The sequence below is a fragment of the Netta rufina genome (genome assembly GCF_964035555.1).
Source record: "Netta rufina genome assembly, chromosome: 3".
NCBI lineage: Eukaryota > Metazoa > Chordata > Aves > Anseriformes > Anatidae > Netta > Netta rufina.
The window spans coordinates 114,373,539-114,397,532 of NC_140125.1; the positions used below are offsets into that span (position 1 = coordinate 114,373,539).

The following is a 23,994-nucleotide window of genomic DNA, read 5'->3' on the forward strand; positions in this document are numbered from 1 at the left end:
CACTGTTGGCATGGGCTGCCAGCAGGTAGAGTTCCTTTGGAGATTTGTAACATCATTTGTCTGGAATGCTAAGGAAATCAGCTTCTTCATGTTTATGCAGTATTTTTATACGTTTCTGAATGTTTTCATGCTTCTCCCAGACTCATCCGACGACGTGTGCTGTGAGTAGCCCAAAGACTCCCTGGCAGCAGAGGCCGAAGTGCCCCAGCCGTGTAACGGAACAGGAGCAGCAGAAGCTGTGGCAGGTGAGTGATTTTCTGCCTGCCTTCAGCTGTAAATTCGGCTGTGGAGAACCAGAGTTCAGGACACATAAAATGAGGACCTGCAATTGGGAACGCGGGACATGTGGGTGTAGTTGAGTTCTTGTCTTGGAAACAGCACCTGATACCCCCTGAAGTTCTAGCCTGCCACCTCGCCTGTCCTTCTGCTTGCCAGGGCTGGCACTGGCATCTGCCTGCATCCATTAGAGTCCCACTTAGCAGGATCATTCCTGTGCTTTTGTCTCTCCCTCCTAGGCATGTTCAGAAACGTGTCTCACAGGAAGATGCATGTGCTGTGTCCTTTCAGACACTTTGTTGGAAATTAAGAATATCTTGCATCCATGTCCTGTGTGAACCTTCCAGAGAAATCCCCAAATTTAGTGCCGGTCAGCAGCACCAAATGCAGAAATGCTGTTGCAGCCTGTCTTAGGTACGCATGACTAGGCTGCTGACTCAGTAAGCGGCGGTTTGATATTACGAGAGCTGCTTCAGTTGACTGCAGAATTGAACCTAGAGCTATGTTTATTTGAAGAAGAGTGTCCAAACCATTCAAATCGTTGCTCTAAATTGGGATATCCCGATCTCCATTGCTTCTGTTCCACGTGTGTGAAATGTTCTTCCCCGGCCCTGAAGCTTCCTGCGAACGGCTTCAGGATGCTTTGTTCCTGCAGAGGACTGATGCTGTTTGCAGGGCACTGTGGTCTGAAGAGTGTAGGTGAACTTTTGGTTATATTCCAGTTTGTAGCTTGATCATGGATCCTAGATAAGAACCTGATCTCTACAAAGCAGGTTGATTTTTTATGCAGACCTTTCCCTTTTTTTTTGCATTTATCCAGAGGTTCCCCTCAGCCCCAGCAAGGAGCAATGCAGCAAACACTTTTGACTGCAGCAGATTCTTTGGGAAGAAGAATGCCACCAAATATTGGCTGACACAGAAGGGCTTACGTCACTTGAAGGTACGAGTGGAGGAATGAGATAGCACGGAAAGGATGAAGGGAGGAATGGAAAAGGGTTGTTTGCAAGGTTCTGTCAGTCTCAGATATCTCTGTCATTGGGAAGCAGAACAAAGAACTCTGAAAATAGTAACCCAGGGGGGTTTATTGAGCCCTTATCTCCCTGTGAGGTAGCTTTATTGAGCTCCATCTTACTTGGTGTGTTGGAATTTTCCACATGAAACCCAACCAAGCTTGGGCCTAGCTCTGTGCAGGTGCTTCGGAGCTGTGTCACCCTGAAGGCAGAGTTCCCACCTGCTCCCAGTGCTCTGAGCGCGTTCTGCTGGTGTTCTGCTCACGGGGCGATGCATGGGCCTGCCTGGTTTTAGAAAGCTGCTGTGATTAAGTGATGCAGATATGTCAGATGGAACATAACATGCAACTTTTTGCAGATATTAGGATGAAAGGGCCTTAATACACACCTGAAATTCAGATTTCTCCTTTTTTTTGATGGTCCTTGCCAGTTCCTGCCCTGTCCTCCCTGCCTTGCTTCAAGTCCATAAACGATAGATGAATTTGGTCTGTATTGCCTGTGCTCCTTTACTAGGTGCCGGAGTTGCAATTAATAAGCTGGACAGTGCAATAAATTACCAATTTACAAATCAGGTTGACAACAGCAGAGCATTTCAAGGGCTGTTGTTCTCAAACCATGTTTTAGTATCCTAGCACTCATGATCTGCAGAAAGAGTAAGATGAGGGTGATGCTAGAGGAGAGCTTGGCTGATGTCCCAAAAGTCTGAGATTTAAGATGCAGACAAATTTATGAGCAAGGCAGAAACAAGACAGTTTCCTGCTTTGGAAGTTTTTTTCTTGTTACCTTTCTTCTTCCACCTGTTCTCCTTTGTGGAACTCCTGCACTCCCAAAACGCTGCTGCTGCCACATTGAATCCAGCTCCTCACAGCAAGGCCCCCTGGCTGTGTTTCTGCTGCCTGCCTTTCATCACAGCACAAGTAGTTATTTCGAATTCAAAGGGAGCTCTCACTCCTGCTTTTACTTCTTGTGTTTTGTTGGCATTTTGTCAGGCAGCCCCTGATGAAAGTCGAGGCATCATCGCTTCTGCTCAGGCCATCTTGGACAGAGAAAATTATTTTGTGAGGGTAAGAAGTGATTTGTCTTTTCTCACTTGCTGTGTGCTTTCCTGCATGTAAAAAATTTTCTCTTCATCAGTGAACTGTGATAAAATGTCGATTGTCTGTATTCTTGGAAAGTTAAATTTAGAAGCGCAGGCTTCTGACCTCCTCAGGATGGGACTGAAGTGGTAACACCTGAAATAAGAGTTTGAGAATCCGCTCTCTTCAGTGACTTAGCTTTTGTTTTGGGGGTGGGCCTGTGAGTAAAGGCCAGGAGGGCTGATCTGATCTAGCAGATTGCCCCTGCTGGAGGAGATCTCCTTCTCCCGCTGCCTCTCTTGCACTGTCTGGTGCTTATCAGCCTCCCACGCTGAACAGATTTCAGGTCACTAACCTGGGGTGAAAAAAGTGGGTAGTCCTTGGTGTTGCACTACAGCTTAAAAAAAGAAAAAGAGTGCAAAGAAGAGCTTGGTGGGAGGAGGAGAGAGGGGGGAGCAGAAAGGAGGCCAGAGAGCAGGGCAGCAGTGCCCAGTCAGATCTGATTAGCCAGGCTGTGCAGCTGCCCCCAGGGACTCATTAATGTGTTGGGCCAACGCGCTGTATGGGTTTTATTTTCCATCTTTCACTTAGGAGGTGGACAGGTATTTGAGGCACAACGATTTCTTAAATCTGAGGAAGAAGGAGATCCTCTACAAGAAATGGCTTGAGGATGTTTCAGAGCCACTGCTGCAGAAAATCGAGGACAAGATGGGCAGCCAGTCGAGTGACGAGATAGAGAAACGAAAGGAACAACAGCTCACCCTCTATTTAAACTACTGCAAAAAGAAGGTATCGAGAAATAAATTTCTGTCATGGAAGCAGTTGCTTGTAGAGGGCTGTGAAACATGTTTGTGCCTTTGGGTGCTACCGGTCAAGCTTTATGAAAGGAAAAAAGCTGGGAGCAGACACCAGCAGTTTCCTTCCGTCTGCATGCGGGTGAACAGCCCCAGCACATGGGTGCTGTGGCACTGTGCTCAGCACTCACAGGAGTCACAATGGCTGTATGAAATACTTGGTTTCACTCTCAATTTCTCATCCCTGTTTACCAGATTCCTTGGCTCAGCTGCCTGCATCTCGGGATAGCACACCTAGAGTAAGAGCAGTTAGATATCTCCCAGGGACAGAGCAGGTTTATATACAGGGCATGCTTTTGTTGTCAATGGAAACCGCTGCACAGCGGATTTATGTGGCTGTAAACAAGCTTTTACAGTCCAGAAACGAAAACCCTGGGGGAGCTGTGGTGTTTTAATAACAGCAGATGGTTTATTTTTTCGAAAGCCTGATGTGAAAGCCCCATGCATTTAAACTGCACTTAATGACCACGGGCTGGATCAGTCCTGCTCCCGAGGTCCTGGTGTTTAGGACACATTGGGTGTGTGCTGTCCTTATCTCGGTCTGCATCAGCCCATCCCAAAGCTGTGCCCATCAGGGTGCCCTCCAAAAGCCATAGCTGGTGCACTGGGACGTGTTCTCCCCAGATGAACACAGCACTAGTGTTAAACCTCCAATCTCTTTTTTCTCTCCTCCTTCTTCCTCCTTTTGCTCCCTCCCCCAAGTCTCTCACCGTTTTGCCTCTCTCTCTTCTGTCAGGCTCCCCAGTGCGGTGTCTCTTGGCTTTCTTCCTGCTGTGTGCTCCCTCAGGGGACTGCCGGGCTCCAGGGAGCTCAAACCCTGTGGCACTGCCCAGGTGCTTGCTGACAGTCTGGGAGCAGCACAGGTTCTTGGGGCCTTGTTCCTGCAGGCCGCCATCAACACAGCCCTCTCTTCACTCACTGTAGCTCCCATTTTTGGGGTCTGGATGTGTGCTGCAGCACTCCTGAACTGTTCAAAGTGTAGGATTTCCAACTCCGAGCTTGAAATCACAACCATCAGCCTCCAGAAAGAACTATACAAGGCCAATACCTCGATGGGCTGGATGCTCCTTCCTTGCTCAGGCCCCTGGAGAACTGTGTCCACAGGAAAGCTGGAAACATTCATCTGAAGGAAAAATGAGGCTGGTGGGGGCTTGGTCACTTTTTTTCTTGTTAAGATCTGTTTCCTTCTCTTACCAAAACCTTTCTCCTTGAACAGAATTTTTATTACCTAGCCTGCCCTAGTAGCGATTATCATTTTAGACTGTATTTATTTCTGTATGCTTTGTGAGAGCACTTCTAACGTGTTTATGCCTGTGATAAATTAAATTTGGTGTAGGTATTTTCCTGCTACGCTTCAGTCAACTTCTTTCTGAGGCGCAGTGTGTGAAAATTAGGAAACCCTTTTTATTTTTTTACTGCCTCCAGTGTGTTGCATTCATGCTATGCTCTGTGCTATCCCCAAAAACTTCTGAGACCTGACCCTCTACCCACTTTTCCTGCAGGGCTATGTGGCTTTGGAAACTTACGACCCGGCGGAGTACGACCCGTTCCTCCTGCAGAGGAGCACAGAGTGCTGGAAGGTGCCGTGCTTGGTTAGCCCTGGGTTTAGGTGCACCCTGTGACTGCAGGAAGTTAATATTAAAGAGGAGGCAGCGTGTTCCTGACTTGCTGCTCTGAGGCTGGCTGAACAAATGTGTTTCTCGAGAGGCAGCACAACAGTTAGAGTGGATAAGGTGTCTCTTATTTGGCTACCTAGTAAAGGATTTGCTAAAACATCAATTTTATGGTACCAGCTCCCACTGTATTTAAATCCAAGAGTGCCTGAAAAGGATTTTCACTGGGAGAATGGTGTGAATCCACACTACTTATCTGTCAAAAATGAGGTTGATGCTCCTCCCTGCTAGCCTTGAAGCTCACACTTGTTCGACTTTTGAGACAAAATCCCTGAAATCCTCACCTCCCTCACAGGTTTCAATACCAGCCTTGCAGGACCCTCTGTTAGAAGCCATTCAACGAAAGTTCGTTGAGACAGGCATTGTCAAGCAGTGCGAGACAGGTACCTTAAATAATCGGTGTCCCTCGGAAGCACTTTCTGGCACCTTCCTCGGGGCAGCAGGTGCTCACACGAAGTGTTTCTTTCCCTCAGGCAGGCTGTGCTCGGCCAGAGAGGTGAACGAGCTCAGTAAGGCAGAACCGCCGCTGCTTCCTCTGAGCCGGCAGCGCATGGATGCCGTGGCCTGGCTGAAGATCCCTCCGCTCTACATTGCAAGCGAGGCCCACCGGACCAGGAGGTGAGAGTTAATGTGTGTCTCGAGAGGCAGCACGACAGTTACAGCGGATAAGGTCTCTCCTGTTTGGCTAAAACTGAAATTTTATGGTGAATTCTGCTTTATTCTGAATTTCTCATGAGAAAGGAGCGTTGGTGGAGGGCAAACTCTCAGGCATCGATTGGACAGCAGGGTATATTAACGGAGAGCACTGCTGGTCAAGCTGAGCCTTGAAATTAAGTGGCTTTTGGGGAGGACTTCTTGTGTTCCCTGTATGCAGCCTGGAACCAGCCCTAGAGTTCAAGCCATGGAACACCTTCTGGATGCTTCACTGGAAAATCTGAAAGGATTTAATGTTCTTGAGTGTTTTTTGTTTAACTATTACTTTCTAGATTTTGGGAGCAGAGTGGGGTCATACTTGTGTCACAGAGCAGCTGAGGTTGGAAGGGACCTCTGGGCTCAAAATACACCAGAGCTCACTTACACTTTGAGGATATGATACAAGACAGAAAATGAATTGCCAAACAGTCCCTGGGTATGTGCTTGTACTGGAGCACTCACCACCTGGCTTCCCTGGGGTATTCTAGCTCCAGCTGAAGGCTGTTCAGAAAATGGGGCTGCAGCAGCTCTCAGCTTTTGCAGCTCTGAGCTGCAGAAGCACTGAGAGGGAAAGAAATGTTTGGGATCAGGGAAGAGTGATTTTTTTTTTTTTCTAATTTTAGTTGCTGACTTTTTTTCATCCCATGTCCCAGTGCTCTGGTTTCCCCCTTTCTGAAAGCCCTCTGGCTCTGCCATCGCAGTGCAACACTGAAAGGCAGTTTGCTCCCCGGTGACAAGAAGAGCCGAGCTCACTGGGGAGCGGATGCCCTCCCAGAGCAAGGCCCCCTCTCTCCTCTCTGCCCCTGCCCCAGAGTTTTATGCCCAAGGCCTCCTCCGGTGTAATGCTTGGAGCAATTACAGGCTAACGGCAAGTTCCAGAAGGAAAACAAGTCACAAGGACAAACATTTCCTGGCGTGACTCAGTGTGGCAGAGAGGTAGCGCAGGAAGCTGTGCCGCGCTCTGCAGCCTTGGCCCTGAGCGAGCTGCCAACGGTTTGTGTTTGTGTTCACAGGCTGCGAGTCGTGGAGCACCACACAGACAGCAAGAGCTGATGGCACCGGTCCTCCAGCTGACTGCCGCGGCAAGCAGGGCCATCAGAAGGTACCATGTGCAAAATGTGTGTTAGGTCTGCCAAAGCAACTGGTAACAGGCCAGGTCTCCCCAAAACCTGCAATAAACTCATTGTCTGAAACGTCTGCTTCTGAGCTACTGTTACCAGCAGCCAAAGGAAGGTAGGAGACGTTGCTGCCATCATTTCCAGGTTTGTGTTATCCCCACATCTGGCTCTGGCTACAGCTCCCAAGCCTGACGCATTTCATCTTACCAGAACTGGGAATGTCAGCAGTGGGCACAGGGAATGGCAAAGCCTGCACTTAGCTTCAGCTGCCGTCATTTTGCACGGAGCTGAAAGAGGTCTCCTGGGAACAAGAAGGAGGTGCTCCTGCTGATGTGCACGGTTTGCACGAGTGTGCAACCGAACTGCTTAGAAAGCACTGAAGGCTGCTACGGGCCCGACAGCGTAGCGTGGTGTCCGCTGTGGCCCTTGTCTCCCTGCTGCTGTGGCTGTGCTGGTGCTCTGGTGGCAAGGCCTGAGCACAGAAACAGCTCCAGTCTCCCACCATACAGACACAGTCTGTCAAGGGTTGCCAAGATTTAGTTTTATTTAGGATTAGAAATACTGAACCACAGAAAACTGTTAAAAGTAACAGAGGTTTACTCAGCCCTGTAACAGGGGGGTACACAGATGGCAGTCAAGTGTGGATCTGTCGACATCGGGAGGTATTGCAGCACCCATGGAAAACAAGGGCATGCGCTATCCAGAACTGCATGCTGTGCTTTTTCAACAAAGCAGTTAAAGGAGGCAGTAAAATGGTTACAAAGTATCAAATCCTTTACATGCTTTTTTTCCAATCAGCCCAGGTTTTGGTGCCAAGAGAAAGTTTTTGCTTTCAAGCCGTCTCATTTTACAGACTCCCGTTGGGCTACCAGTTCCCCCAACCAAACCTTTTAAACTTTTAATAAACTTTTATTGAATTTAATCCTAGAAGTTTTTCTCATTATTTCACATTCCCTTGTACAATAAAATATACTTTTTAAAAATCACTATGCATCAATAAACATCTGTAGACAAATTACATTAATAAACTTATATTTTACTCTCTATATACATGTTGGCAATGTCAAAGCTTCAAGATTCACCTGGAGGTCTGCAAAACCAAGGAAATGTACACAAATAACTTACATTTAGGAAAACCAAAAGCCGGAGGAGTATTTTTCCACATCATTGTGGGTCACAGTATTTAAAATATTTTTTTTCTAGTTACTTTTTACAACCACATTGTCTCAGCAGAGAATGATTAACCAACCAGAAGCAGAAAGAAAAAAAAATCAAGTTGCAGTTACTGATTTCAGTGCAGAACTAAGTCAAGTAAAAAACTACACTTGATTCTTGAAGAATATACAATAGAGTGGAGACCTCTCCAGTGCTAAGGCTTCTTCAGCATTTAGTCCTTACAACTACCGTCCTGAGGCAGGAAGATTCCAGTGGATATCACTTTTCATGTTTTAAACGGAATGATTCTAAACTAAACCATTCCTCAGTCTATACGTTAGACCAAGTGGTAAAATACACGCACGTTTTGATGCCACATTTCTGCTTAATACTTTTTATGGCCCTGAAAAAGGAAACATTGGCATCCAAAAACAACATTTTCCAACATAATAAAAAGGCACTGAGCTATAGTACTGTACATACAGTAACATCTGTGTTTGCATAGATCGACAACAACTTTGAACGCAGCAAGGGAAACAGTAACTGAGAGGGAACACGGAAGCAGCAGGAATTCTTGCTCAATAACCAGCTTAGGGCAAAGAATCTTTTGGGAAAAAAAAAAAAAGTTCAGTCTGTCAGTTTCATTTGTCCTTCATAAATTAATAAAGTGTTCTTAGAGGAGTGTTTTCTGCTCAAAAAGCTGCAGGTCAAAACGGACCCAGACTTCCCCGGTTGGGACTTCATGCAGCAGTAAGTGTTTAGTTGTGGGGCCTTTGCTCTCTTGTTCCGTTCGGATTTTCGCTACTGGAACTTCAGTGCGACCCAAAAAATCTGTTGGGCAAACAAGTAAAAGAAGTCATTAAGCAAAGACACAAAGCTTAGAAAATCTGAAAGCGGGAGGATACCAGCAGGGATGAAGACCAGCACAACGTGTCAGTACAATCTGGTCGACAGTTTCTCCATGCAAATTCAGTGCAGCTCGGGCTCTGACTTCACACCGTAGCTTTAGTTAGTCACCCGGTACTACTGTTGTTAAAGACTTGAACTTTCCTTTCTGCAACAATTCAAATTTATGACAAGTGACAATCTCGACAGAAAGAGCAAGCTTATAGCCAAAGGGATTCAGTTCTAGAGCACTGCTCCCAAGTTTCCTGGCTGAGTGGCCCCTAGCTCTGTGTATATCAGCCAGCAGTGACAAAAAAGGGTTTTTTAGAAGACAAAGTGCTATGGTGTTAGAATGGAAAATACACCTTTATGTCACAGTTTGATCCAAGAGCTTTAAAAATACAGATCGCTCTCGGTAACGCAACTTCCAGTGTTTTCCATGTCAGCATTAAGTGATGGAAGAGATTTACAAGTCAGCTGCAGTGCTACACGGACCATAAAAAATGCAATATTTGGGCTCAGCCAACTGGTAATTAGGCTTGTAAGTCATTCTTTTTACAAGAACAGCAACCTTGAACAAATAATGCCACAGCGGGTATAGGGTCCGATTCAGAAATGAAATGCCCTCTTTCATGGCCATTTCATATATAAGCACAAGAGAGTGCTGTTGCAAGGTGCATTTAACAGGAACTCAGCTCTCCAGCTGGGAGAAGAAGCCTTCCAGCAGCCACACGTCAGCTGAGCCACAGAAAGTGTGTTTGCAGAGGGCAAAGTCACGTTTCCTTGCAGGAGAAAAGACGAAGAAGCTATAAGCCAGCTCGGCTCAAGGCAGTACCTTGCAAATCGGCAGTAATTAACCCTGTGTCAGAGCCCTGAAGAAGCACTTTTGAAGAGCACCAGAAGCTACTGACTGCCAAAAATATGTTTCGTTTCCAAGAGAAAAAAAAAAACAACACACAAGCTTATCAAGCTACTGCAGTGCAAATATAACCTAAAGTATTATTTTCAGGCACCGCCTACAATGACAGAGAAAAACTGCTTTCAGTTTCTGTTGTCTCCCCAGCTTGACAGAAAATACTTCTGCTTCTGATGCAAAAGCCAGAGTGGGATCAAATCTTGACTGCTGGGGCTATTCAACCTCTTCAGTAATTAAGTATTTTTTTTACACAACGTTTCTCAGGAAGCAAGTGTACCTACAGGCTCTTGGAGCCACTGGTGAGGAACTCTGTTGTCCCTAGTCATAAAAAGGCGCTCTTTTCCTAAAATAAAGGCTCACGCACTTACCATCGGGTGAGAATTGATCCCTGTCGAACATGGTGATGCACAGGACATCCTGATACAGGTCCTTAATGAAGAACTGGCAGTTGAAGTTCCACTTGGGGTTCAAGGTGTCCTGCATGGTCCTCGTCGTGTAGCTCTGAGAGCCCATGCTGATTTCACAGTAGGGGTTGCTCTTCCCTAAACACAGAGGCAGTGATGAAATCCCTCAGCAGTGCAGAAACCTCCCTCCTCTCAGCGAGCCCTGCCAGGCATTGCAGTGCTCTGAGCCTCCTGCCCGCACTCACCGTTGGGCTTACAGGCCTTTAACTCCGTTGCTTCAATCACGTGCACCATCAGGCGTCCTATTCCTGAGGTCTTCTGGGAGCGAGCTGGGAACGACAAGCCAGAAATAAATGGATTGGCTGCAACCAGAAAAACTGGCAGCAGATCTGGGGATCTGAGAGATCCCACACAGGCACTGGGGCACCCTCCAGAACTGGCCTTGCTCCAGTGTCTGGCAGAGGTGAGAGGGGGACAGGAACTCAGTACCTTGATAAGCTTTTTCACGTTTCTTCTTCTCGGTCTCGATGTACTGCTCGGATGCTGCTTTGATTTTCTGGACCCAGGCAGTACTGCAAAGAGCAATCCCTACGGTGAGCGCTGTACCACAAGCAGGGAACTCCTCATCATCGCTGACTTTACCCCAACCTCTTTCACCATTTTTTCCCCCACTGGATTTCAGAGGAATTGCAAGTCAATTCAAGGACTACTACAGAGGTTTTGGATTCAATCTTATGCCACATTTCCCTATCAGCCTAAATAAATGAAATCAGAACTGCTCTTTATTAAAGTCTGCTGGGCCACATCAAAGACTGACTAGGACTGGGGAAGAATTTTATGGGATGCAGGACTTTGCAGTCCCAAGCTATTCTCTACAGCTAGGAGCAGTCGGTGTGAACACGGATTTCACTGCAAGAGCTGCCACACAAGCAGAACAAAGTGAGAGAAAGCTTCCCATTCAAATGAGAGTCAGAGGAATTTTATGTCCTGCTTGGGAGGCTGAACCCTGTCCTGTGAGCTCAGGGCCCCCCCGTCTGCTCACTGGAAACAGCCCCAGCCACGTTCAGGAGGGTTCATCTCACTCCTGCGTTTGCGCTACTCACCGCTCGTTAATGTTGTCGGTTTTAAGCGTGTAAACCCTGTCGATGTGCGATATGTGGAAAACTGGCTCATCGCTTGAAGGGTCCGTGGGCAATTTCACGAGGACTTCATTGAGGAAGACAGGCTGAAGGGAAAGCAAACATCAGTGTAGCAGTGGCACCCTGGCAGTAAGCAGAAACTTGACAAGGATATTTAAATACATGGTTTTCCTGGAGAGAAAATTGAAGTTGACACAGGAAGAACAACCAGATCGCGATCACCACAAAAAATTGCAACAATGGACTAAGAAAAAACTGCGCTGTCAGTAAGCCTCACGCTGTCCTCCTAGCTTTGGAGCTCTGTGAAAGGGACAGGACTGTAAGCAGAGATGTAGTGTGGAACTGGAAATCCTGCCTGCATGGAGCAATTTTTCAGGTTCCCTGTCTAAAAGCAGCCCCGATACTGAACTTTATCTCCCCAGCTCCAAAATATTGAGAACACTGACCAGTGAGCATGTGCTGTGTGGACACAGAGACTGAAGTTCTTAAAAACTTGGCTCATGCCATTGTTTGGATTCCTAAACAAACATGCATATGTCAAAAAACAGCTCAAGCCACTGGAGACCTAAACAATCAGGCACACTTTAGAAAGGCACAAGCACGCTGCACCTTCTACTTTTTTCAGAAGGTCAAGTACTTTCTTGTGGGTGCAAGAACTTCCACAAGCTTAAGTTAAGGCTCCTGATTCTAAGCATGGTGCTCAGCTCCTCAGCAGCAGAGTAGACACGATGCTATTTCTGCTCCTTCAGCACGAAGTGGAAGGAAGCGTTCACTCAACCAAGACAAAGAAGCCCGTCCTTTTCAGGGGGTTAAACCGAATGACATTGGCATGTTCTGTCTGCCAGTACACGCCTGTGTGACAGCAAAAGATCAAACAGATGGTGAATCCCAGCAGACAAAACAGCATTCCTCAGCAGCAGCCAGGTCCCACCAGATCAACGTGACCACGGGGCATCTTGTCTCACTCACCATTTTGTACATTTTGAACTGGGAGTTGGATTTGGGGCTGAAGAGTTTATCGGAGCCAGAAGAGACAAATTGTTTCACCATGTAGGTGAGCAGCAGGAAGTCGTTGAAAAGGAAGCCGTACAGCTCCTTGCTGCTCTTCGCCTTGTAGAGCTTGCCGCTGTGCAGGAGTTTCCGTGGTCCCAAGCAGTTCGTCAGGGAATTGAAAACTGGTTGCTACGAGAGAAAAAAATCCATCATCAGCAGCAAGTTAATGCTCCTCCTCGCAGTGAAGACTGCTCAAACTGCTCAAAATCCTCTTCTCTTTTGCTTAATGAAGGTAGAGCTAAGAAGAGCCCACAGAGTCACAAGTTGCTCTGCTCATTTAGCTATCTAAATGGTGTTAGTTTTACGCTGGTAAATGGAGGTTTCTCCACTGCCAAAACCAGGCACAAACAATGGGGGCTCTTCGTACTACGGCTGCGGGCAGAATTTAATAAAAGCTTCTCTGCCAAGGGCTCAGCAGCGGATCACTTCCCAATAACAGATACGAGCAAGCACTCCCACCTCACCCCTGTGGCCCTTCCAAAATGAACAGCAGAAGCCCCGGCCGCGCAGCGCAGCGGTGCAGCTACCTCAGCGAGTCCTTCGCACTGCACGTGGGACTGGATCCACTCCAGCCTGTCCGAGTTCTCCTTCTCACGCACCCCTTCGTTAACCTGAGAGCACAGCTCCTCCGCACGCTCCAAGGCAAGCCTGAGGTTACTGTGGTCTGGGTGATTTTCTGGAGTATTCTCTAGAATCTGGTGCAGAAAAAAATGGGAGAAACCAAGACAAAAAAAGAAATAAGCAAAGGAACAGTTCCTCCACGCTCCCAGAGAAATCCCTGTAAAGGGATAATGCTTTTCTACTTTTGCTTTAGAGACCAAAATCAAAAGCATTCTCCCCCAAGGCTTCACTTGGGGTACTCACACTCTTTATAAGCAGAGGGTAGCGCGTTATTCTTTGCATCGGCTTCAGGAGGAAACTGGAGAGGGGCATCCCTTTGCAGCGAGGGTCCAGGGCGAGTTTCTAGGGTGCAATCCAGAGATTTAACAGAGACATTGCGTTACTCATCAAGGAACAGTTCCTTCACTGCACTGAAAAGAGTCTGATCAGATTTACTTTTTTTCAGGCATTCCAAGAAATCTTAGACTTTTAGGTCAGCAAACAGCACAGTTCACTGGAACAAACAGGAAAGCCAGCGCTGTCACTGTGCTCAGGTGCTTTGCCAGAAAAAGCTGTAGCATCATTGTCCACGTGGAGTCCTGACGTTCAAAACCATTCTAGCTTTTATTTTGACATAATGTGCCTCACTTGGGTTGCAAAAACAAACCACAAAGCAATGAAAGAACCAAAAGCCTGATGTCAAAGGTTCTGGCATTTCTCCTTTACAACCTCCTTTTTCTCTCTTCAAATCCCCAGCATCAGCTGCAACACATCAGCAATTATTTATTTCTATATTTATTTTTTATGCTGCAGCCCCACCATTCAGACACCCTGCACACACCCCACTGGTTTGCAAGTTGCATGACGTGTTTGGGACAGCAGCCTTCTTGTTTTAACTCTGCAGACTCCTTTGACCACATATATTTTGGGAAGGCACTGGCACCTTGTAGAGTTAACCAGTACACTGAAGGAATGAGTGACAAACAGGGAAATGGAGCAATGTACTCACTAAAGACATACAAAAAGCACACACAGTGCTATCCATGGAAGGTTCTTGTCTATTTTTGCAAGATTTTGTTCTCTGAGTTATTTTGATCTGGTCGCTGCTGGTTAGACAGGCTCCTGTTGTTGAGGAAAGGAGAAGGTACAAAAACTGCTGAAGAAGATACCTTTAAGTAGTCTTTGAAATCAGCATCTTCATCAGTTTTCTGCTGCAGCAACGAGGCCCCGTTAAGCTGGCAGCTGCAGAACCGAATGTAGGCCTGCATGTGGGACAGTTCTGCTGCCAGGATGTCCCCGATCATCTGCACGGGCATTTTTTCTCCTCCTGTTTTCTTACGCACTCGCAAGGCTCTGGAGAGAAAACAGATCACCATCCAACACTGCTGCAAGGCCTAAATCAAAATTCTTACAACACGCAGCTGCGAAAGGATGCAAGCCTCAGAAGTTCAGGCTGCAGGAAGCTCAGTGTGGCCTGAAAGATGCCCGACAGGGTCTGCAAGACCGAGACACTCCTTTGAGGCAAAGGAGTTCAAGCACCATCCCACTACAGCACACTGTTAGCCACTCGGTCTCCCCAAAGATTATTTTTAGAGAACAGAAGGTGGCTTTGCAGAGGGCTGGGGAGAACACCTCCCATGCTCGCTGTTTGCTGCAGGGCTCTGTTTCTAAGAGACTACAATAAATGTGCATCGGTTCTTGCTGTTTATTCCTGCCTCTCTCTTGTAACAGTTCCTTCTTTCTGAGACGCTCTGAATGCCTTCAGCTGTTGAATGCACACGTACACAGCAACTAATCGGCAAGGACAGAAATATTTACTGTAAAACCAGAAACGTCCTGAGGGAAGGAACAAGAGGATAAAGAGGAAGAAGAAAACACAAAAGGTGAAATTCACAAAAAAGTGAACTCTTACTTTACAAGACAAAAATGTAAGCACTCACTTCAGCAACTTTGTATTTGACATGATGAGTTCCTTCCAGTTAACAAAGATCAGCCCCATTTCCCCTTCTGTGAGACAGCCTGAATCAGCCATTGGTTTTTGGAAAACCTGTGGTAAAAAAAAACAAAATCATAAACGTGAGAAACTCTGCAGAGACAAAACCACCCAGCCTCCTCTCATTTAGACAATCCTGCTTTTTTTATGAATGCTCAGTGCCCAACGTCTCCACGGAAGACAAAAACAATTCCTCTCCAGCTCTTGTGACAGCCGTGCCTGTTTTTCCTACACGTGTGACCTCATTCTGATGGTGGCATCACCACTTGTGAAGCTGGGACAAGCGCTGGGACCCACAGGCTGACCATACAGCCTGAGAACCTTCCTGCAATTTCAGTCAAACGCTGCAGACACTGCACCTGTCCCATGCCCAAAGCGGTCACAGCTAACACGTAGAGCTACCCCTTCCTTCCTTCCTCCATGCAACACCTCCGGATACCAGAACACCTCTGCAACTTGCTCTATTTTAAGGTTTAACACTCCACCAGTTACTTTATGTAGAGAGACCAAGACTCCCAGGACTGTCTAATGCTGGCCCACCTAGCAGGGCAGTCTTGCTTCTAGAAATAAAGTCAGAGACAAAGGCAGATGATCAACTTTCATGGTACTTTCAGAGTTTGTCATGAGCCCGTGCAGCTTTGCCAGACAGCCCATCAACCTTTGCCCCTCGTCTTTACACTGAGCGTTGGCCCAAACTCTTAAAAGCAGGGTTTGGAAAATCCTAAGGTCTTTGTAGAGCAATGTCTTTCACAGCGTGACTTTTTAGCCTGTTGGGTGACCACGTAATGTTCACTAGAAAAGGAGGTGCTCACACAATGTCACTTTCTTCCTCTAGCATTTCCCAGTTTCTAAGGATCCCTTTACTTGCTCCTGTTCTGTAGGACCAAGGTGGTGTTTGTCCAAACACGTTTTCACACGCACGACATCTCACCTCTAAGACAAGCTGGAGGTCGTCCATGTACCTTTCTTCCGTCTGGATGAGTTCATGGATGTAGCCCTGTCTTTTCCTCTCTATGGGTTGCATAGTATCAAGGCTTTGGAGATCAGCACACCCTACAAGAAGCAAGCCAGGAGTTTAGATCCCGCTCAAGCCACCACATCTGGTGATTTAACAACGTTGCATCAACACAGACCAACCTGTGACTCAGACTACATGCACAGCTCTTCTTTCTTGGGTTTCAATAAAAAACAGTGTAGTGGTTAGCCCCCTCCCCTCTTTGTGCCAGGTTTCATTCTGTCACCTTTTTATTTCTTCGAGCATCCCTTTATGTTGAGCTGTGATGCAAATGAGAATTCCTAACTTCATGTAACTCCATTGATCTTATGTTTTTTTCCCCCTCTTCTCCTTTTCTGCAGTGCTGTTTTCAATCACAGTTGTGATTTTCTCTTACCTTACACAGTGTCTGTTGTGAGACGAAGTCATCCAGAACGTGTCTGGCATTAGTTCATGACATTGCACCTTTAACCTCCACCCCATTTCTAAAACACTCTGCCTTGATTATTAATTTACTCTACAAACCACCAGCAGAAGTTTGCAAACATGTAATGCAAAATTCATAGTTGCACAAACCTCGGAGTTGCACAACTTCTTTCTGGTTTAGAAACCAAATGAGCCAGGGATACGTTGAATTGGTTTGATGCATTAAGTATAAACAATCAAAATCATGCAGAGGAACACACAGACATCCAGGGACACAAACCCCAAGTTCTCTATGCTAACATGCAGACCCTACAGCTTCGTTCTTTCTCCGTTACACACGTTAGTAGACATGACAGCAGTGATTGAAATTTAGTAACTGAAATTAAAACCGGTAAAAGCAAAGTCAAAGTGGTGAATATATTTAGATGGGTAAAGGGGAATAGGTGAAGTCAAACTCCGATCCGTCTGTTGACCATCACGTGCTAGCAGAGCACTGCAACGTAGCAGGGGGGGATGAAAAGAAACAATTACAGAGTATTTAAGGATTTACATCTCCCATTTGATGTGGCTGCATAAGATTTGGATGAAATCTGAACTGATTATGTAGAATAACAGAAAGGATGTGGCAGCAACTCTTTTAGACCAGGTGTTTCTAGGGGAACGACGTCTCTTTGACAGTGTACAGGTGTAGAGAAAGGCAGCGCGACCTACAGCCCCGAGGGTTGTGCCTCCCCTGTCACCCTAACGCACCCAGGGCATCAGAATGAGGCTTCGTTCTGTTTGCTGCCTGTTTATAGACTTGCCTGTGGGAAGACTGCCCGAAACAATGACATGAAAACGAATAAATAATACATTTGTAAAAAAAAAAAAAAAAAAGAAAAAGGAAAAAAAAAGCCAAAAAACGGGGAACATTTGGCTGAACTTGATGTGACAGTGGCTGAATGTGAACTTCCAGATTTGTGTCCTTCTTGTTGGGCAGGCACCCAGCTGCTTGGAAGCAGCAGCACCCTTCAGCAAAAGAGACGGCCACGCCAGAGAAACACTCGTCAGATGAAGTTTTAGGAAACCACTCAGAGTATTTTAATGGGGAAACCCTTGGGGCAACACAAAGGAGTACAGCAGTAAAGACAACAGCTCGATTTAAAACGAGGGCTTTTCACTTCTGCCATGTGCCCTCCGGAAGGATCACGAATCTGAAGCTTTCAAACAAGGACTGAAAAAATACTACTTTTGATGAAGGGATCTGGGATTTCAGCTCTTCCAACTGTGGAGAACAAGGCTTTCAGACTTAATTATTTCCAAAGTTAAAATCAAGCCAAAGTCAGAAGAGAAAAGGGAGTAAAGCTATAGATCAAACTGATTCCTATGATCTCATCACCCATCAATTTTTACTTTGGCCAACCCGTGCCACTTCTGGATTCTGGTGTCATTCTTTAGCATGTGCAGAACCAAATTTAAGCCCAGCTACGTGGTCCTGAGTGTTCCTACGACCAACAAGTCCTAATTTTAGGCCTGTCAGGTCCTTGCACAATAGTCAGACTCTATTTGCCCAGACTCAGACCTTAGATCTCAGCTTTGACCACGTGTTTTTTCCTTCCGCTGCGAGGTACAGCCCTACAACCAGGGCAGCAAAGCACTGAAGCTCCCGCTGGTGTTTGCTTGTACCACAGCTGTCTGAACCACCCACACCCTTGGGTTTGTGTCTGTCTCCTGCTAAGTCAGGCTGAAGCAAACTGGGAGGCAAACACGCCTTTTATACGCACCTAAAATAATCTGATTTATAAAGCTCGTTGTCAGGCACAAAACCGCAGTTCACTTAATTGGCCCCTGTACTAACCTTGCCTTTGGACTGCCAGCTTTTGGGATCGGTGGATGAACGCTCTTATATTTAAATCAGTCCAAAAGCTCTGGGTTTTGATGGCTCTGACGATAGTAGCACAAAAACATAGCTTGGAATCCATACATCTGATTTTAGAAGGCAAATTTAGGCCTTTGGATTTGAGGGGAAGAAGGTGAATGAGTGAATACAGCAACGTGCCTCACCCTCGCCAACCTTTCTCTAAAGCGGCCGTGGCAACCCCTTGCAGCAGGGGTGGGCCCGCAGCTCTACCTCTCTCCTCCCACATTCCTGTTCCCTCCTTTCCCTGCATCACCGCTGGCACTTCGCTGCCTCCCAGCTCGCAGCCTGGCAGAAAAGGAATCCTGAGGGAGAAAAGGAAAACAGCTGTTTTCTGCGAGTCCAGTAGCCAGGAACGCGCGTGGAAGCGAGAGGAGCGCCCTTTTTTTTGGCAGCAGAAAGCTGTTGCCTTGGCTTCTGCCTTGTGAAGCTTCGTCGCAAGCTCCCCATACAGCTTGTAAAAGCAGAGGGTTTTTCAGAGAGCAATGCCTGCCACGGCTGTGGTACCTTTCGTGTTAAATCCTGCTCTCCAAGATGGGGAAGCAGCTCTCTCGCAGCGGCAGGGGAGAACGAGCTGGAGAGTTTATAAACAGGAAATCCCAGTCTCTAAACTTACGTTTAAAATTACACTTCCCTCTCCAAATATACCTGAGCAAGAAATACTTTCTTGCTACTAACTTAGTTAACCCTGCTTGGAAAGCTAAAGCTTCATAGTCCAAAGATTTTCTACCCTGCGTGAGATTCAAACACTTGAAAACCAGGGGCAGAGGGGACCTTTCAAATTACTGACATATTCTGGACCTGAGGTAAGTTCTAGGGGAAGAATGACTCTTTCTGAAGAAATCCTTCTGTGAAAGACAGATGAACAACATCTATCACCATTTCAAAAAAAAATATATTGTTTTTTTTCCTTTGTTCAAGAAGGGGAAATGTATTTCAATTCTTGACTTAAATCCAGTTCCAAAGAATTGAGCTAAAAACCAGCCAGACACAAAGCTCTCAAAGATGCCCAGATTTGCTTGGGCACCACATGCTTTGCCCGCTTCCCCAGCAATGCTGCCCACTCAGTAAACAATGAAAAAACACATTTAAAAAAATGACAGCTTTGGAAAGACATCTTGAGCCTCAAACATGAGCTCAAGCACCTTCCCTGAAGTATATGTCCTAAGCAAGCTGTGAGGCATCACAGCCAGGTCATTTAGTGAGGAGTATTTCAGGGCAGATGTGGCCTACTTTAGTAAACTCCGTTTGTAAGCAGATAGCTTGGTTTAAGATTTGTGGATTTAGCTCAAACCAGTTGATATGGTTGGAAAAAGCGGATAAGGCTTTTGTTTTTTGTCTGTATTAACCTGTCTCTGTAATCCTAGGCTACTGTAGAAAGAGCACATCTCACCGTGGAGCAGCATTAAAGGAGCCCCTTCACTACAGGCAGAGAACAGACTGATGGTGTCAGGGAATCTCTCTCACATTCCCAGCTCTGCTGGCACACCAAGAGGCTACCTGACTTGCAGCGTACTCCTGTCACTGCCTGTAGCTGTCCGTAGCCTCTGCGCCTCCTGGAACCTGTGCAAGGAGCTAATCCAGCAAATCTGAAAAGGTCGGTTTCCATCAGGCCCCAGGAAACATAATCCAAGTTGTATCCAACCACCCCTAATCACTACGTGCAGTTTATTCTCTCCACTACAAAAGAAGAAATTAATGATTCAATTTGCAAGAGGTAAAAAGCAAAACTAAGTCGCTGTGTCACAGACCCAGGTAACATAATGCTTGTCCCAACTATTCAGACGGGAAAAAAAAAACACAAACCTCCCCAGGTGAACAAAAAAACCACAACAGACAAACTAGATCCTTTTATGCGTCCCTTTAATAAAGTACATTTGCATAGTTATCTTACAACTTTGTTTGAAAACAAAGATGAACAATTGCCTCATGCTAAGCACAGCCTGCATTTGCATGTCTGAACAACCATCCCCACACGTTAATACTCTAGCTTGAAGAGAACAACACAAGGTAATTTTAAGGCAGCACACACCATGAAGTAGCAGTTTATTAGTTCATTACATCAAAGCAGCGTTACCCTGCAGCAGCTCCCAACACGACTACAGGCCAAGGTTCGCCAGCGTTCCTACGAGCAGACTTATGTACAGGTGTTTTACCCCGACCCCAAAGCACCGCACAGGGATACGGTCTGACCAAGCACCAAGGTGGGACATGTGGTCATGGACTGGTAGGGTGTGTTGTGACTGTTAGCGTGTAACTTTTGAGTGGGGCTTTATGCCTCCTGTGCTCCTAACTCCACTAGTAAGGATGACGTTAGCGCAGCGCTCTGCTTTCACACTACTCGCACGCCCAGACCTGCACCGGGTCTCGGTGGTCGCACGAGGCTTTCCTGCATGGATCTAATCGCTGAGTGGGAACTCAGCTTTGGAAATCAAGCTTTTGCAAAACTAAGCTTTTGTAGGTTTTGGTGCAAACCAGACAATTACAAAATTAGGAAGCGCTTCAGTCCTTGTTCTGGTGCACTTCAGTACCATTTGCAATCTCGCACCCAGTTACACAACAGCCCCATTCTCTGCTGGCCCATAGGAAACGGCATTAAGCCAGTGCTACGCTGCAGGCAATATCATGTTCTGCTTCATTCTTAACATCTTGTGGCTCTGAGCAACACTTAGCCTCTCAGGCCTTCAGGGAGGACTGTCAGTTCAGGAACTATCCCTGGCTTTCACCCTGTCCTTAGCTGAACTGTCTTCACCCAAATCCAGGATGAGCACTTTGATGCCAGTTTTACTTGGCTGGCTGGGACAATACCTGAACCTCACTCCAGGGTCATTTATCAAGGAGAGAGAGGGTTACATACAATCAGCAAAGACTGGATGTTTTTAAATCAAAAAATCTGATTTAAATACAGCTTCCATCAGCTGCACCTCTTTGCTGATAGATTATTTTAAAATCCTGCAGTACATACAGCCTCAGCAGAGCCTTTCCTACTGACAGCCTGATGTAGCTGTGCGATTCTTTCTGCACCAGCACGTGACAGGAGAGCAGAGCTCTCAGGTGATTGTGCTTGACCTGTATTAGGCAGACTTCTGAAAAGAGAAATACCAATGGCAGGGACATTGTCTCTTTCAATCAGCATTATTATTAAGTCTATTGTTATAATTATTATTATCATTGTTATTAGAGAATTTAGAGCATACTCAAGTAATACTGAATCATCAGAAGGTAACTGTGAAAGCCCAAAATGCTTCACTGCGATACTCATCAGTTCAAACTGAGGGGCAGCTGTTGCAATAATTAGTAATGCTCATATCTACGTACCCAACGACAGGGCTACTTGGGTGAAACTGTACTTGATACTACCCTAATCTCCAACTGCACCATTAAAATTGTGTAGAATGGCAGCTGTTTTTGGAAAATGCCATGATATTAGTTTGTAAATCATCCCAGATGTGATTTGAAGTTGTTTTTCTTTTTCCCAAATCAATGAGTAGCAATTTGGCATTCCAGGAAAATTGACACTGAACATTTGGGAAGTCAGCTTAGCTTAAATCCCACAGGTTCACAGTGCCTCTTAGAAATGGGATAATTTATAAGATCACCTAATTCTCAGACTAACGTGAGTGACTGACTGCTTGACGCCACTGGTGTAGCACAACAAAGTTCGGTCTGCATTAAACAGACCTTCAAAATCAGAAATTAAGAGAAGGCAATTCAGAGTGATTAGCATATTTTAGCAGAAATATTTAAAAATGTAGTTTCAAAAGGAAAACAAGTCAGCTAGAATACTGGAGAAATTATCTAGCACATTATTTGCCTACAGTAACATTTCATTCTATGACAAAATACTGGTTTAGACAAAATACATCCAGAATAAAAATCCATTTGTAGTTTTATGTAGGCACGTTGCTGTAGTCTGTATTGCACAAAAGATATACCTCTGACCTAAAGGGCACATATACATCATTTGATAAAGTATATTAAATATGTAACATTCCACTTTTTCAATAGAAATTTCGGAGAAAGGCTTTTAAATCTCTGCAATTTGACTAACCTTTTCCTGATAGTACCTTCACAACATTCATATATATATAAATAGAGTAAACATACAATGGTTTGTAAACATTTCTGATTGCATAAGTGACCTTTTCTGATTTGTTACCAAATTCAGGAAACCAACTAAATTAAATACTGTGTGTGACTAGGTCTCTCCTGTTGTTACAGGATCAAAGAACTATTTCATCAGATGAGTAGTCTGCTATTGATTAATCCTTTTATCTAAAGGGATATCAGGGTTATAGTCCTGAAGTCCCAATTCCTCTCTCTCCCCATCCCGAAAAAATGTGGGCACCTTTACTGCATTGTATCGCTAGCGTGCCGTAACTGTGCCTTCAAGGGCCACTTTGTAGATGAGGAATATAGGTCCATTTTTAAACCAAAGTTCCCTGCCTTCAGCTCCAGGTGTCTGTTAGTGTTTCTCTTCTGACAACATCTCTTTACCAAGGCTGCCTACGTATTAGGCTGCTATTTATTTACCAAACAGAAGAGCAGCAGCTTTCAGCTGGTACTTACTTTATGTCGCTGAAGAATTTAGCGAGATAAAAACACCACTCAGTACCGTAACTATTTAATGAAAAAAAAAGGAGCAGAGCAAGGGTCTAGTAGCACAGAGGCTGTACAAGTACTGCACTAACTAGTACATACCCACTATCTGCTAAAACTGAATCAAGGCAGGAGGTTGTTTAGGGTACAACTTATCAAGCCAAAACAACCTGAATTCCTGCTATAGGACTACTGTGAAGGAAGAAAATAAAAAGTATCTTCCATTCTATGCTAAATATTTCTTTCCCCAGTAAAAAGGGTATTTAAAGGCTGGACTGCACCAGATCTAAATCTTAGATCGTGTAGCATGTTTGTAATCACAGTGACCACCAGCAGTACAGACAGGTAGGGTTTGGTTTCTGGATGAGCCTTACGGGCTGTCATTTTAAAAGCTCAATATGCAGAAGATCAAATCAAATCCATTAGAACAGTAATCAGCGAACATTTTAATTCTGCAAAGTATGTACAGTACAACATTGAAAGAACACAACTGCCCATTCAAAACAGCTCAGATAAACTGTGCAAATAGTGGGTCTTTGTGTGTCTGCAATCCCACCATGCAAACGATAACTTGATATGCATGCTAATGATCTAGGATTATCAATGCCAAAGAAAAATGCTAAAGGAAACAAGAATGAACAGCAGTGAAAGCCACACAAAGACCCACTATCCTTTCTCCTTTTACAAATCAACTGTAAATGTTATAAGAAAACCCACAAAAAAAAACTAATTTCTTGACTGGATCTAACATTCAAACGAAGCAAAAGGATTGTTTCAGAGATTTTTGAGCAGGGCTGGCCACCCTGCCTCCACGCTACAGTCAAACTTGGATAGTGGGTCTCTGAGGTGCTTTCACACTGGAAGACAACATTGGGTCCTAAAAAAAACAAAAAAAAATGAAGGATAAAATGAACATAAATTTGAAGAGTGAAACATATGAGTTCTATGGACAGACAGAACAACACCACAAAGGTCAGAAAGGAATAGCTAACACCCAGCTTTCTGAAAACAGACATAATATGCTTCTACTCTTGCAATTTGGCATTTATAAACACACCCAGCATTAAGTACTTGCGACCAGCCATCACTGACTCAAAACCACTGCAGTTGACTCACTTTTTTTCTCAAAGAAGACTTCTGTTATGCAGACTTAACACACAAGGTCAAGCCCTAGGTGGTTTTTAAAAGGCAATGGCAAAATTCCCTGAGATTTCAACAAAGCCAGGATTTCTC

At 45.4% G+C, this 23,994-nt stretch overlaps 2 protein-coding genes across 7 annotated transcripts in view; one reads left to right on the top strand and one right to left on the bottom strand.

The window, feature by feature from the left end:
- Window positions 1-10: 10 nt before the first annotated feature.
- FAM228B (family with sequence similarity 228 member B) lies at window positions 11-5,511 on the top strand (the record flags this gene model as incomplete). The annotated part of the gene is made up of 8 exons (XM_084284478.1): window positions 11-25; window positions 141-245; window positions 1,097-1,216; window positions 2,276-2,350; window positions 2,954-3,151; window positions 4,719-4,796; window positions 5,185-5,272; window positions 5,363-5,511. 8 exons carry the CDS (start codon window positions 11-13, stop codon window positions 5,509-5,511), a joined length of 828 nt encoding a protein of 275 aa, XP_084140604.1.
- A 1,788-nt stretch (window positions 5,512-7,299) lies between these two features.
- ITSN2 (intersectin 2) overlaps window positions 7,300-23,994 on the bottom strand; it is a 78,433-nt gene continuing 61,738 nt past the window's right edge. For 5 of the 6 annotated variants that reach the window (XM_084284711.1, XM_084284707.1, XM_084284709.1 and 2 more), the window contains 11 exons: window positions 15,777-15,898; window positions 14,793-14,899; window positions 14,022-14,205; window positions 13,117-13,215; window positions 12,780-12,947; window positions 12,169-12,381; window positions 11,164-11,285; window positions 10,550-10,632; window positions 10,306-10,389; window positions 10,025-10,198; window positions 7,300-8,686 (listed from right to left, as the gene is read on the bottom strand). In XM_084284711.1, the coding sequence (XP_084140837.1) occupies window positions 8,529-8,686; window positions 10,025-10,198; window positions 10,306-10,389; window positions 10,550-10,632; window positions 11,164-11,285; window positions 12,169-12,381; window positions 12,780-12,947; window positions 13,117-13,215; window positions 14,022-14,205; window positions 14,793-14,899; window positions 15,777-15,898 (1,514 nt within the window). In that variant the 3' untranslated portion in view covers window positions 7,300-8,528. Of the gene's footprint in view, window positions 8,687-10,024; window positions 10,199-10,305; window positions 10,390-10,549; window positions 10,633-11,163; window positions 11,286-12,168; window positions 12,382-12,779; window positions 12,948-13,116; window positions 13,216-14,021; window positions 14,206-14,792; window positions 14,900-15,776; window positions 15,899-20,008; window positions 23,639-23,994 lie in introns of those variants that run through there. The other variant, XM_084284712.1, reaches the window with a different exon arrangement.